At 43.4% G+C, this 15,988-nt stretch overlaps 1 protein-coding gene across 5 annotated transcripts in view; it reads right to left on the bottom strand.

Annotated features, from left to right (window-relative positions):
- The window catches only part of gulp1a (GULP PTB domain containing engulfment adaptor 1a), a 46,231-nt gene extending 39,150 nt beyond the window's left edge, over positions 1 to 7,081 (bottom strand). The window contains exon 1 of one of the 5 annotated variants that reach the window (XM_037487749.2): positions 6,921 to 7,081. In XM_037487749.2, the coding sequence (XP_037343646.2) occupies positions 6,921 to 7,011 (91 nt within the window). In that variant the 5' untranslated portion in view covers positions 7,012 to 7,081. Of the gene's footprint in view, positions 1 to 6,810; positions 6,830 to 6,920 lie in introns of those variants that run through there. The other 4 variants (XM_037487750.2, XM_037487755.2, XM_037487757.2 and 1 more) reach the window with 4 other exon arrangements.
- Positions 7,082 to 15,988: the final 8,907 nt, after the last annotated feature.

The raw sequence follows: 15,988 nt of genomic DNA, 5'->3' as shown, positions 1-15,988 counted from the left end.
CTGTCGCTTCCTCAAAAGCCCTGTGGACCAAACTGCAGCATCGTCAGCTAAAAACGGCACATGCAGCCCAAATAAATGGAATTATCTGTAATGTGAATGATCTTCATGGAGGCTGATGGCGGATAAACGTAAAGAGATAATCGCTTGAGAAGGATAAGTATTTAGTCCACACATGTAGAGGACATGAATAACCACAGAGGCCTGCGAGCAGGAGATATGCTGTGTACTGAGAAATCAGCCTCGCGACTAAAATGCTAAAACAATAGCAATAAAACACACGTAACTGCTGCCAATGTATTACTGGGAGGAGATAAAGCTCAACCGGATAGAAAGAAAGAAGAAATGAATGGCACTCATGAGGAAACAAAGGAGCCATGAAAGGAGTCTGTTTCTCCACATCAGGAGGACTTCTTGAAACGAACCGGGGCTGCGCACAGGACTTTTTTCTTTGCTGATGGGGGGGATGTCCGTTGGTGCAGTGCATTGCTCACCATCAGGGACACTAAAACACTCCCTCTCCAACAAAGGGAAAAGGAACCGAGAGTCGCTTACTTTCGCCCAGTTTCACAATCATTTATGACAAATGAGACGTGCAGCTTGTGGATGTGCAAACACACACTCTGAATGTTGTACTTTCTTTAAAAACTGTTCGCTCTTTGGAGCAAAAAAAACAATGACGCTGACGAGCAAAGTAGCATTTTAAAGTTGTGGTTGTACTAATTACTAATTAATTATTCTATTTTTAAAATCTTTTAACGTCTTTTAATCCTTTTAATTCCTAACTGTTTGTAAAGGCCTTTGCTTTATGTTTGGATGTTTTCTAATAGTTTGATGTGAAGCACTTTGAATTACCTTGTTGTTGAAATGTACAAATAAAACGGCTTTTACTCAAATTCCACTTGACCACTCTGTGCACATACGTGGGGAATTACACAAAGGTCAACTACCTTCTTGTTAGGAGTGAGCAGCTTATGCTGCACCACGGTGTGTGTGTTGGGGGGTTTTGGGGGGGATGCATGACTCGCGCTGTGGGGAGCGTGCACACAGCAGCAGGAACACCAATGTTGATGAGTCACCCCGTGGATTTGGACTTTTGGATTCTTTGTTTTTGGCCAAAAGCGTACACAAGAAAAGGGGCTTTCCTCAGATTTCCACCTCACATTAAAAAGGTCACGGCCCTGTGAAGTCCAGGGAGCCTGCTGCCAAGAGATGATATAATATATGATTAAAAAAAACAAGTATATATTAGTATTCGCTCCACGTCTCACCGCCACGATCAAATCTTGAAAGCTACAAGCGCTAATTGTTTGAAGCCGTGTTTTCCATCCCATTAGCTCGTCCCTTACCAAAAAGGCAGAGGCGACATTCATCAAAAAATGAGATTGCTGAGAGACTTTCATTAATCTGAACCGTATCCACCAATGAACTAAGCCAAGTAATCCTCATTGACATTCTGCAGCAAGCTGAGTCAATGACACAAAAACATGCACAAGTCGCAGGTTCCTCTTGTTCAATTAAAGCGCGACACGAGCCGCCGCGCTCGGAGGTGGAACCAAACACCAGGAGAGAAGCACATGAAGGGCTAAGATGCGTGAATCCCGCCATGTTTGGGGTTTTTTTGGAGATATGAAGAGATAAAACAAAGGTAATAAGTGAGGCGGATGGACGCACACAGAGCCCAGAGAGGCACATCGCACCAAATCAAATCACCCAATCACGACGAGGCCTGCAGTTTGGAAGCATTAATGTAATGAGGCTTTCTCCTCGGCCTCCTCGATCGGCTTCCTGATTCACTTAAAGAGTCGTGGACGTTCCTCTGCGAATGGCAGCGGTTTGTGGTGAGGGCACAAAGCGCCTCTTTGGGGATCACGTCTTAAAAGGGTTTCCGGCGTGAAATCTTCTAATTGGTCTGAATTCCAGTTTTAGGAATCCCAACCCGTCCGTCAACTAAGGCATCACAGCAGCTTTCTCAGTAGTCATGGAGATGTTCCGGTTGCTTTTAATGCAGAATAAAGCCAAGGTCAATATAAACCTTCCAGCTCGCCTGCATCTGAAATATCATCGGCATTAGAAATTAGGCTGAACACCTCATTGTTTTAGGTCAGAGTCTCATTGCTGACTGTTTAAAATGTAGATACCTGGCAATGAGTTCATATCCGCCGGCTGATTTATTGGCCGAGCTCTTAACAATATTACCAGATATGCTCAGAGAGAAAATATTACCGCGCGCAGGAGAGCAAAACTAATTAAAACTGCAGGCAACAGAACTGCTGTTGTAGCTTAATGGCGTTTATTCCCCATGACGTTGTGTATTTTGACATCCGCGACTCACTTGCGTGTCCCGTTGGGTGTGTGGCGTTAACCCTGAGGCCCTTTACCTGTAGAGAGACCCACAGGTCGGCCAGCGGGCCCCAGAGGCCGCGTCCACACACACGCATCCCTTTGTGGAAGCACGTTGGACCCCCACAGACGGACGGTAGGGCCGAGTAATCCCAAAGAGCCACGGGCACAAACACGCGTTAATAAGGCTTCCAAAGTGTACCAAGCCATGTGCACATCTCAGGACCATCGAGGCTGCTCCTCAGCATATTCAGACGCTTTTGGTTGCTTCATCCAAACTCATGCAGCCTGTCTGTATGAGACCAGAACCCTAAATATCAAATCCCGACCTTTCCTGACAACTTGTCAGACTGCACAGCAGTGAGTGCTGAACCCGCACAATACAGTCAGGGATGTGTATTTATTTTATTGTTACCATGTTTGGTCGCTGATGTGGCATCCAGGAGGTTTATTTATCACCCTGAAAGCTTTCATTAGGGCTGAAACCTTGTTGCATTCACTTACTCTGCAGATTCACTTACTGTGACTCATTTCGGCTTCTTTTTAAAGGGCTTCTACTACTATAAATGCAATATGTGTCCATAGGAGAGAGCTCAGCTTGGGTTTTTCCGATGTTGTTTGATGTATATTTCATAGATCCCATTATGTAAGTGGACATAATTCTATAACATCACAAATCCAGAAACCGAGTTAAGAACTTGAGTTGAGAGCAGTACCTTCGACTCCCTGAAAGAAGAGAGAGAACTGTTCTGAGCTCAAAACTTACATTTCACTTCCTTTGCTTCATCAAATTAATGAAATAAATGATTATGCAATATGCCATAGCCCATGGTGATGTCATCGTATTGCTTGTTTTGAATCAGTTTATTGTGTCAAACGAAGAAAGGCAGAAACTACTTAACAATTAGAATCTTCATTTAGTGAATTTATAATTGGAATTAATGTGCAGCCCTAATATAAGATTACATATTTTAAAGAACTTTTTGCCAATTCATTTTCTATTGATCAGATGAGCAATGAGTTCACAGGAATCAGCCAAGAACATTGTGATGTGATCAAATGTTCTCTTGTTTTTAATGAGAAATTGAGGCGGATCATCGAGAATTTATAGAGAATCGGACAAACCCAGTGTGCATGGGATACATGTTATTTGTACATTAGTAGGGAAACAGCACTTTGAATAAAACTACAAACTGTCCACATATAATGACACTTTAATGCCACTTAAATGAATCATGAGGAAGGAGGAAGTGCTGTTTCCGTCTCACACATCAAAGCGCTGCATCTTTTACCTTTTCATATGCCGAGGACATCAGCTGTATTCTTAATATTCTTCCACAACGACACAAAAACACATAAATGGAAAAATCCATTCGCTCTAGAAAAGCAGCTTTTTCAAGCCAACAGCGCGGGGGGGGGGTGGGGGGGCAGCGCGGCTCAGGGCAGCAGTTTAGTGAAGGTAGGCTCCCCCCCAGGGAGTGTGCCCCAGTGCCCCAGTGTCCTTGAGCAAGACACTGCCGACACTCACCAATGGGTGAGGGGTTTAGACCAAAGGGCCGTGAGCAGAGCAGGGACAGCGCCTCACAAAGCACGACACACAAACCAGTCTCATTCAGGGACGGGGGGAGGGGGGGGGGGGGGGTGGACAACGACAACAACAACAAAGAGCAGAATTATGCAGAACATGCAGGTTGCCTGCACAGAGCCAGATTGAGGCTGTCTTGTTTAAATGAGCTCATGATTAATGGAGTTGCCGAGTGGACTAATTCAATCCCAGAGAAGGGAACAAAGCCTTTGACATTTTACGGAGTCAACACCTTCGACTCAAATATCAACGGTCTTCACTAAAGGTGTCCATGCGAAGGACGTCTGGCGTGTGATGGCCCCGCTCAGGCGGGGGCTGCAGCGGTCACATGACGAGCCGCATGATGTTCTTCCCAATGAGGAGGAGGAGGAGGAGGCAGTGCAGCACGGCTCATCTCATTTCAATGGCCGTCTCCATTTTGACTGGCACAATTAAATGAGCATTCTGCTCCCTAAAATCAAATCAAGCGCTTCCTCCTTCCTCGGCCAACCACCAGGGGGAGATTGAGGTGGGGGGGGGGGGGTTCGCAGTCGATGTAATCTGCGATTTTTAAAAGAGCTATAAAGAAAAAAAACAATAACTTAAAAAGCCCAGAGGCTAGGCCCGTCACGTGACACGACCTTGCTGTTGTTTTGCTGACCTCGGCGCTCGTTTACATCACAGCGTCTCCGGCCAACGTCGTGGTACAAGACTCACACGGGCCGAAGGGTTTAGGTTTGTTCCCCACAACGTTCATTTTTAAGCAGAATGAAGACAAAAATAGAAAAGAAGCTTCTGTACCATCTTCTGCTCTGCGCGAATCGGGCTCACACACACACACACACACACACACACACACACACACACACACACACACACACACACACACACACACGTTCCCTCCGGGGATGACTAGAAGAATGAGCCGCACTTGGCTCAGAGCCCGCTTTGTTTATTGTTTTGGTTGTCGTTATTATGTTTATATTCAATTTACATTTATTCTTTGTCCAAATGTTGGAATGTCTTAAGAATAAAAAAAGACAATTAAAAAAGGGTTACCATGCATTGTTCTTCTATTATATGATCATTATACAAGTAGCTTAAAACGGTGTTAAAATGACAATGACAGTGGTTTGTGACGATATATCGTCTGTATTACGGGTTCATTGCTCTTATGGTGGTACACTTAGAGACAAGCAGACCACATATGTCCAAAGACCTACAGGAAATCATAATAAATAATGCAAGAGTCAATCATTCCTTTTACAACCAAGTCACTATAAAACATGTCCACAAAGATAGAAAAAAGGTGAAAAAAAGAAAAGACGACAAAGAAAAGCAGCACATTTCCCTCCCTGATCAGAAGGAAGGGTCCCGTTTATGTCAAATTGTCTGTGACAGAGGCTTCCTCTCCCCTTCTCCACATTTCCTATTTCTGTCGCTCCACTAATGGATTAATCAACCTACGAGTGTGTCTGAACCACACAAACCAAAGGGCATGTGATCAGCGCTTGTCATTGTACGTGTGATTCAGCAGGTGGCAGAACGCCGGGCTCTGTGTTTCTCATCACTAATACATTGACCTCCTCTGGACCTGCTGCGTGCTGGACATCCACCCGTCGTGCTCTTTGAATTGTAGACCTAGAAAAGGCTCAAATACTGAGGAAAACCTGGTGAGAGCTCAACGTGTCAACAATCATTTGAAAGCCAAAAAAGGTCCTGAGATGGAGAGAAAACATGTCCCAGTCATGGAACCTGGAACTACAGTTTTCACTCATTGTATTCTCCCAAAACTGTGAACTACATGCAGTAGTAGTTTTCAGGAGAAATTGTAGAGCTTCTTCAGCAGTCCCGACTTTCATCATTATTTTGTACACAAAATATCAGGGGGGACATTATAGCACAGATGCCTTTGGATTGATGGAATCTGGACACAAACAACAGCATAAATGACAATAGAATACGATTTCTGGTGTAGTTCGACCCCACTTGTGACCTGCTGGTGACTAACAGCTCATCTGGAATGTGAACCATTACATTCACATCCCCTTCATCCAAATCTGCTTGCAGACAGATCTACAAGATCATCTTCCTCCCATGTAGACGAAGAAGAAGGAGGAATAAAAGAAACACTGCCCTGAATTACAATTTGCTGCAGCCTGGAGGCTAATTCACGCTGATAGTCACGGCATAAATCATGAGCCACTTGGAGAGCAGCAATTCAATTACTGCTGCCAGCGGCGGCGCAGCGTCCAGAGATGGTCTCCACGCACACCGTCCACCTGTGATGCACATGTGTGTCACAATGACTTCAACAAGTCTCCCAAAAGACCTTTTTCACCACCAAAAGCCGAAGAACGGCGACTCCTCAGCCGTGAAATGAGAACCGTGCGAATGAAGAAGAAGAAGTGCCACGCAGTCAGGTGCTTATCCATCATCAAAGAAAAGGTTGCTTATATCCATTACTTAAGTTATTAATAGCTCTCAGCGACACAATGGCACACAGTCTACAAAGCCATTGTCTGTGACGGGGTCCTTTGAGAAGATGAAAGGTGAACGTCACTCCACAGATAATGACAGCTTTATTCTAAACACCAGCCAGGGGTTCCAACCAAGCACAACACACACACACACACACACACACACACACACACACACACACGCGAGCAACAACAAGGTCCTTTCACATGGAATCAAACCCTGAAGAACATGTGCTCGATGCGCATCACCACCATCACCGCTGTGACAGGAGGTCAGCGCGTCACACGTGACCAACAGAACCCAAGCGGTACACGTGCGAGGACACGGACGGGAGGCTAAAACAAAGCAGTCCGCCCTGCACGGACTTGCGCAACAAAGTTTCCCCCCCTCCGGGGTCCGGGGTCCGTTTGTCTCACGCCGCTTACCGGGGGGAGACGTGCTCAGAAGCCCGCGGACCCCGCGTCAACTTCCACGAGAAGAGACCGCCTCGAACCGCCAACTCCGAGAGGAGCAAAACGAACGAGACGCTACTTACAGCGAGGCGAGAGGACACGTCCAAAGCCGTCCCGGAGTAGGAAAGAATAGTAAAAAAGAGCCCACGGTGCTGCGCGGTCTGAGCTCCACATCCAGCGGTCTCCTCCTCCTCTCCTCCTCCTCCTCCTCCTCCTCCTCCTCCTCCTCAGACCTCCTGGGCTCCTCCACAGCTGCCGCCGGATAAGTTTGGTGACGTCAACAGGCGCCGGGTCTCAACCCAGCTCTTCGGTCGCAACTCGCAACCCCTAATGGATGGGGGGGGGGGGGGGGGGGAGGAGGAGGAGGGGGGGACACAAAGGCCCCTCGTTAGAATAAAGGCAAAACTAATCAACAGACACGAAGAAATGTGTTCCTCAGCTCCGTGAATCTGTTTCCATTCCACAATGTCTATTACAAGTCCTCATCGCAGCAAAAACACCACTTTCCTCAAAAAGATCCATGATGGCAGACAAATTGGCTTGTGTTGACTCTTGTTAAAACCTTTATCCATAAAATGAAGTTAATTTCCCGGCATTCCTATTGTGGTTTATACATTTCACAAAGGAGCAAAGGAGCTGGCAGACAGTCGCCTTCATGTTTCCCTCATCCACAGTTTGCTGAAAATGGCAGAATCCCCTGAGGGGCTGTCAGAGTATTTAAGGTCCCTCTCTGGCCACCTTCAGAGGGTCTTTTGATGACATTGCAGATACAGAATGTTTCTTGGCTTCTATATTTCAGGGCCAACCCCGTTTTCCACAGTGATGGATTAAACTGTCCTTGATGATACATAAAATGAATATTTGAAATATATCTGATAAATAATCTTCGTCTCATAAGGACCATTCCACCGTTAAATCTGCAGGCCTTGTGATAACACTTATCAATCTGCAAGTTTTGTCAATTATGTTTTTTTTTCTTGGAAAGAGAATTACTTGGGTTAGGATCAGTGAAAACTGTTTTTTTTTAAAGTTGGGTTTAGGGAACAAAAGCACTAGAACGGAAAGCCAAAACCAACCAAAAGTAATTGAGTCAAATCCTTGAGTTATTTTCTGGGCAACAAAAACAAATAAAAACATCAACATTACTCAGCCACACTTCCACTGAAAATATCCCCCAACAAATGAGCTGTGTTAAACTGCCCAAATGTCCTGAAATCCCCCCCCCCCCCCCAAAAAAACATCCAAAAAGAATCCCTTTAAAAATGTGACCCACTAGAAGTAAACATGCCCTCTGCCTGGATTTCCTTATTTTAACTTTGGGATATTTCTGTGTATCCATCTTTTATAAAACGTAGCAATAAGGTGCCACATTGGAACATTGGATCCAAGGGGAGATTTTAAAAATGTCCTTTATGAAATTACCAAATGCCTCCAGGTGAACACGGCAAACGGCAGGCTGACAAAGAGGAGGCATCTGGGGCTGAGGAATGGGAGTAGAAGCCAACTCCGAGCGTTGGTTTCACCAAAAGCAACCGACACATCCAACAAGAATCCAACAAGAATCTGCACTGACTTCAGACACAATGGGTCTCGTTCACTAACAACTTATTTTCTACCCTGAGTGTGATCACTTTGTTTACTCTTCACACTAATTCATTTGGAATGGTTTTTATCCACTTACCACTGCGCAGTGACAGCAAAATTGTTGTTTTCATGTCATTTTCATGCACGCTTATTTTGGAGTAGTAACATTTAGGTGCATGGATGGGTTCTGATTACCATTCAACCTTATTATTCTACTTTCATCCAAAGTGATAATAGGAGCCAACTTTGAGCATTGGTTTCACAAAAAGCAACCTAGAAATCCAACAAACTTCGTACAGAGAGACTGAGATCACAGGGACCTTCAGGAGGAACCACAGCAGCTCTCATCCGCTGCCTTTCACAGCCAGAAGTTCTGAAGACGTACAAATTACTGTTTTTAATGATTTATCAAAATTTACAACATAGAATATTGTAACTCAGAGTATTGCCCTCCTTATTATTTAACACCAGGCGAGTGGTACTTTAAGTAAAATGTTTCCACTGCGTTTAAAAAATATATGAAACTAAGACCTTGACCTTTCCACACCTAAAAGTAGCTTGGAAAATGTTTTATTATCGTTGAAGAGGAGGATATAAAAAAAACAAAATCATTGAAAGTGACACTATGAGGACATTTTGCAACTTGACAGTTATGTTTATAACAACAAATATTTCATCTTCATGTTAAGTCACATGAGAAGAAATTGGGCATTTTTTCCCTCATAAAAAGGACATTTCAGGGAGACTGCATTGGATAACAAGCGTCAGTCCTTTGATCAAGAAAAAAAGGGACATTTCTTTGAAGATTGAAGAGTGTAATGACAGAAAAGCTAATGAATAAAAAGATCAGCGGGTTCATGTATATATATATATATATATAAATATATTATGTATATTTGTGACAATTTATAGCCGTTTGTCTCATTGTGAAATGAAAAATCCAATCTGCTTTTTGCCTTTAGCAAATCCCAGAGCCAAATAACAAAATATTATTTAAATTAAAGGTCGTGCTTGTGGCCATTATGTACTTTTGTACTTATATATACTGCCGTATAGAGACTATTGTTGAGAAACAAATTGCTGCTGATCTGCAGTGCAAAGCCGTCTCATCCAGCTCCTCACAATGTTCTGCTCCTTTTTCACAGAGCATTAGAGATGCCTGCTGATTCCAAGCTGCACCCAGTACCCTGCTGCCTGATTGTTTTTGACATGTATGCAGTATTTCCCAGAGTCTTCATGAGCCAGCTCTATTTCATTCAGTCATCTGTCTGCAGGACTTTCTTTTTAGAAAATAGAAAGCACACGGGGGTCATCTTGGTAGGGGCAACATTGTGTACATGTACTTTAAATAATAATAACTTCCTCAATCTTCAGCCGAACGGTTTGGCTCGCTATAAACGTCAGAGATGTGGTTATGACACTACATCCTTTGAATAGTCTTCTGTTTAATGAAAACCCACGGTTCTAATTATTCATAAGTATGCAGTGTCATAAATATACATCTGTGTGCAGGGTGGGGATTTTAACATGCAGCATTTATTGATGTAAATCTTGTACCTATTTTAGAACATGATTCTATTTTTTGAACATAACATAATTATTCATAGTATGTGTGCAGTGTCATAACTGCCTCTGACGTTTATAACAAACCAAACCGTTTATAAATCGGGTCAAAATTGAGGAAATGACGGTTATTTAAAAAGTCCACTTATCACTACCAACACAATGTTACGGTGACCGGACGAGTCATCCAGCCTTTTATATGTCTATGAGGGGAGGTCATTTCAGGCGTGGGGAGGGGCCCCCTGTTATAATGGTAGGGGAAACACTGCCATGTTAACCCCCCCCCCCCCCTCCCCCCGTGTTAATGAAAGCTTCTTACATGATCCTGAGCTTTCAAAATAAACTTAAAACAAACAGATTTAGGCAACGGAGCCACTTTTTAACGCAATGATCACTGTTGGCATTAACTCATCTGACAGAGTACCAAGTTTAGTGTCCAAACCTTTGACTGGTACTGTATGTGGACAGCGGATCTCAGGACTCAGTGGACCAGCAGAACTAACGGGTCCATTGATGAAAAGGTCAAACTTTCACACAGGCCTACTAAAGGAAACTCGTGTGTTGAAAACAGAAACTGCTGCAGTTGAAGGGCGGCTTTCCATACAATAAGGAATCACAAAAAAGCCTTAATGTGTGGTGTAAAATGTAAAAACCAGAGACCAGAATCATTGTGTTTTTTTCTGAGGTGATGATTTCGGATGCACCGGGTCCACTGTGGGTCAGCGTGTCAAACTAAGCCGTCCTGTGATCTGCTGCTACAATAATTGGATCTGAAATCCATAAAGTAGCATCGAGAGATGTTTCAAATGCAAAGCGCTGCACGCCGTACGCCCTCGTGCCATTATGAGAGTATCGAGGTCACATGACGCCATTTAAAAAGCTGTGATTTAGCTTTCTTTTTCCGGCTTTGCTAGATTTTTTGCTAGATTGTCTTTCCTTAGTCCTTCCTTTCTTCTCCCTCTCTATGTGTTCAGGATCCATGGAGGAGGCCCATATTGAATCAGTATATTCAATATCTCAAAATATGGTAATTAGTCGAATGCGTCTTGCCATAAGATGCGTAACATGCCACGTCTGAAAGTCACATCACGCCGTCGTATCAAGACACATTTGAGGATGTGGAGCCGGCTGCAGTTGATGTTTCACCTTGTTGTAAATTTGCTGATTGGGGTTATTATTACAATTAAAAGCCAGTAATATTATTCTCTTTGAACAGAAAGACAAGTGGAAAGCTGCAGGCGCAGCCCTGTGGCCACATGCTCTCAGCTTCAGCACGAGAACAAACGGGTTCTCATGAATGATTGAAAAAAGAAATGAAAATTACAACACAGCTAAACAACTGAGAAGATCTGATGGGAGCAGGACACTAAATCAGGAAATCAAAGATCATGAAACTCTATTTGGCTGCCAGCTTTCTTAAATTTGTGTCACAAGTGTCATTGTGTCAACACGCAGCTTCGTGATGCAATACCAACATGTGGTGTTCTCCACCTCATAATCAGCTTCTTTCACTTCTGGTTGTCTCCAGTGGACTGAATCCTGTGCAGACCATTAAGACAAAGGGGAGAGAAGTGAGCACTTTCTATTTATATGGATCTGTTTCTTTACCAGTAAATGGGTCAGAATCTGCACTGACTTCAGACACAGAATGTGTGTTCACTTTGTTTACTCTTCAAACTAATTCATTTGGTTTGGTGGAATGTTTTTTGTCCACTTACCGCTGCGCAGTGACAACAACAAAACGGTTGTTTTCATGTTATTTTCATGCGCGCTAATTTTGGAGTAATTGTAACCTTTGTGTGCGAGTTGCTGGATGGATTCTTATTACCATTCAACCTAGAATTCTTCTACCTTCATCACCTTCAGTAATAACAGTGGTACACAAGTCTAAAACGATGGTTTCCGCTGGACAAATTACGGAACAATCCTGGTTTGGTCAGTGGGAGACGCCCATGAAAATGTGAACCTGATCTCAGGCTCTGGAACCATGTTACACAACTCAGGACACAGGACTGATCCAATGGCCACTTGAAGGCTTTGAGCCATTTGAGTGTAAGTGTCATTATCATTATAGTCTTTACTGAAACACAGAGCCCAGTGTGATGCCCTCCTCCCTTCACAATCCTCCATAGTAATATCACGTCCACCACGTATTCACTTCTGGTTTTGGGATCATCTCATCAGATTTGCGCGAGCTGATATTTAAAAAAAATAAAAAATGACCCAGTTTTCCCCCTAATGATGCATCTTGTACTGAAAATAACAAAGATGGTCCCCTGCGCATGCACTGTATTACATACATGATATCCTTACTAGCTAAAACTCACACACACACACACACACACACACACACAACAAAAACCCTTTTGGAGGTATGAGGGAAGCATTCGGAATGGAGCATATGAGCTTTGAGCAAGTTTGCAGCCGCAGGCAACTGGGCCCCAGCGGGCGGATAGAAGTAAATGAAGTCTCCATCACCATGTTGGAGATGTGCTGCAGATGAAATTACCCTCATTACCCGTGGAGCTGGTGGAGCACAAAAGAGCTGGAGCTGCTGCTGTGAGCCATAGCTGAAGACAACATAGTACATGTTTAACAAGGACACTGAAAAATGACTCCATAAATCCAATTTCATCATCCTAGGTCCCAGTTGTAGAGCTTGTCTGATGTGGCAGCTCTACTTTAGCTTGTGTTTACTAAATCTAAGCAGTTGATGCTGGAGCCGCGCTCCTTTCAACGCTTCGACCCAAATCAGACACCATCACATTTACATCTCACATTTAGCAGCTGTTTTAGGGTTTTTCCTGGTGACCTTCGACACAAACGAGTCATTAATACACATTCAGCAAAAGACATCAGTCAAATTACAAGCCACCTCTCGCAGTGACTTATTTAGAACAGCCATCCGTTTAATTTGGAACGACTCTCTTTAAAGACGCTGCCAATTTGTGCTGTTGTTATTGGAGGCCTGCAGGCGCCTGGATGCTCTGCGCCGAGTAAAACGCTCCTCCGTCACTCAGCAGGATAATCCCGGGAACAAAGGCCCGCGTAGAATAAGCAAATCCAACGCCATCCGCAATATGCAGTGCATGTAGAGCGGAGATTATGTCGCTAAAGGGAAAACAGATTTACTTCCCACCTGTAAAATCAATGTAATGTGTGAAATCAACTTGCATTTATTTGTTTATTCCTAAAAACATCAAATGTATATTTTGAGCACATATTTTATTAAAGCCTTCAAAACATTTTAATGAAGATTGTAATCATATGACTATTTAATTAATTTTTTTTATTTATGTACATCTATAATAATTCACCATGGTGCAAGTATATGAAATAGCAAAGGAAAAATAATGAAGGGCATCAGGTTTATTTCATTACTTAATAATACGTGTGTGTGTGTGTGTTACTGTTTTCATTTACTTTTATGATGTATTTGCATTCATTATTTTACCTTTTACCCTCTTTTTGGTTGCCTTTTTTCTTATGGTTTTGTGTCTTATGTGTGTGCAAAAACACTAGAGAAAAAATAAAACACTCCTGTGAGAAGTGGATATTATATAACAGCTTAATGCCACTAAAAAAAGGCTCACAAAGCTGTCGCTGAATGCAGCGCTGTCTGCTTATCCCTCTTTTATTATCACATTCTAATAATGCTTTTCAGGAGATTTCTGCTGAATCAGGTGTTGGCGTTGCTCTGCTAAAACAGGGGCAGGTTGCCTCTGGGTTCCTAGCAGAGGATTAGAGGTGATCACTGTCATTTTGCTGCAGCGTCTGTGCCAGGTTCTGTGCTTGATCCCAACAGCAACAGCTTCCAGTCCCCCCCCCCCCCCCCCCCTGTGTGACTCCACTGAAGCATCCAGCTGAGCCCGGGACTTAAAAGAGTCTGTTTGGAGAAACCTTTGAGCGTTAGTGGTTCTCTGGAGAAATGTGGGGATGAAATGAACTAATTGCTGAGGTCTGGAATTAAAAAAGGCTGAAGCCAAGACACTTACTTTGTCAAGTGAAATCCTTCAAATCCCCTTGTTGAAAAAGTATTCTGCAGTTTTCTTTACTCGGCCTACGACGTGCGGTTGGTTCATGCTTTTGTTATTGTCAAATCAAACTAATCCAGCATCACTAATCACTTTGCATGGCCTCCCTATCAATTTAAGCCCGTTAAGACAAACTTAAATGGATATAACAATGTTTTCAGGCTTCAGGACAGATGATATCAGCACTGCTGATGAAGCATTCATGTTGAAAGTGGTTAGTACAGTACACTGTGTGGCATTCAGGAATCTAAAAGCGTGAATGCAGATTGGTATTAACGACTATTGTTTTGTGAGTGTATAATTAGCTGGAACTAAGCATTAAACAGGGTTTTATACACCTGCAAATTAAAGTCACTTTTACTTGCATCCCTGCCAGATGTTATGTGTGTAAATCTACACCCCTGTTTAAGTAATTTGTTAAACTTTGTTGAGTACGAGTGCAACGCTCTAAGAGCCGTCACCATTGGGGTTAACCCCCCCCCTCAGTCATTATGATCTGGTCCTTCATTTAACCTGCTTGTGACACAGCTGATGTAACGTTCTTTATTAATTAGGCTTGGTGCTGTAAAATTGCTCACTACTCGTTTAAGGGTGACGCTGAGTTCATGGCCCACCTTGATGCAAAGGTCCACAAGCAGCCCCCGTACACTAGGAACCAGTGATGCTTCATCCCCCACTGCAGGTGGTGGGATCAGAAGCACCTCTTGACATGGAGTCAACCAGGTAACGCGCTGATAGAGATGGAGCCAAGATGTCACTGCGGCCCCCTGAGGACGGTCATGGATGAGGATGAGGATTACTGCACCGTTAGTTACAGCAGGGTTTTTTTTTAATGAAAAAGTCTTCAATACTGAAGTAAAATGAAAAGCAAAGCGAATTTTGTAAAACAATTCTCTTTCTCGTTGAAAGGCCTGAATGTGGAAAAAGTCAAATATGAGAACATCTTATAGACTAGTGCTTTACAACCAAAGCGCTCTCTGGGGCTTTGCTCCTTTTCATGTCATGCTGCCCATTGTGTAGAATGAAGAACTCAGGGATGGGAACCCAGAACCTCCCGGGACCCAGTGCATAAATGTCCACTTCCCGTCATCTGTAGCATCACTATCTGATACACAGCTATACGTTTCTCAACCCTAATGTGCAAAACGTCTTCCCGCTTGGCTTGATTCCACAAACAAGGTCACATGTTGAGCCCAGCAATGACATCGGGATGATTTGTCAACATTTACACATCCATCAGTCAAACCACATCTCACTTGAGTCAGCTCAGCCGGGGCCTTCAAACACGTTGTGTTGGCGACTTATTATCCATACGCAGCAGAACAGAAGAGCAAAAGCCACGGGGAGATGACTTCATCATCGTCGTCATCATCATCATCATCACACATTCAATGCGTGTGTGTAGATCTGCAGTCTCTTGCATGGTTCATTTGTGCCTCGTAACGCCTAAAATAAAATATAAGAGTGTGAGGTTTACATTTGTAGCCAACTGTGGAATCAATGATTTGGAGGCAACATTTAGAACACCTAGTGTTGAGGTACACCGTGTGGGTGCAGGGGTGGGGGGGGCGTTCCATTTATGGCCCTGATTCAATTTTGGGAGACCCCCATTAGCAAATTACACATTCAGTAATGGCTTTATTCGGATTCTACAATGAACAAAATGGAGCCTTTTCAGTCAGTGGATGGATGCTCAAAAACACACAAGATGTAGCGCTTACAACGTTTAAAGAAATGTAATTAAGTAACTCGTGATTCGAGGTTTAAATGGATTCTGTTGTTTCTTCTGTCCTTTCTCCGTAGTGTTTCGACATTTGCTCCTCTCAAAATGCAACTGGATCAATTCATAATCTTCATATAACTCCTCAGTACAATGGAGGCTTTTAGGGTCTTCAGTGTTACAGTGTGGTTCAGTCCCGTATTGCAGCAGAAGCATTTGTCTTAAACTTCACAGCAATAATAGTTCAAAC

The sequence above is a fragment of the Pungitius pungitius genome, chromosome 10, assembly GCF_949316345.1.
Source record: "Pungitius pungitius chromosome 10, fPunPun2.1, whole genome shotgun sequence".
Classification (NCBI taxonomy): Eukaryota; Metazoa; Chordata; class Actinopteri; order Perciformes; family Gasterosteidae; genus Pungitius; species Pungitius pungitius.
Note: the sequence above shows the minus strand (reverse complement) of the source record. Positions and strands in the feature narration are given on the sequence as shown.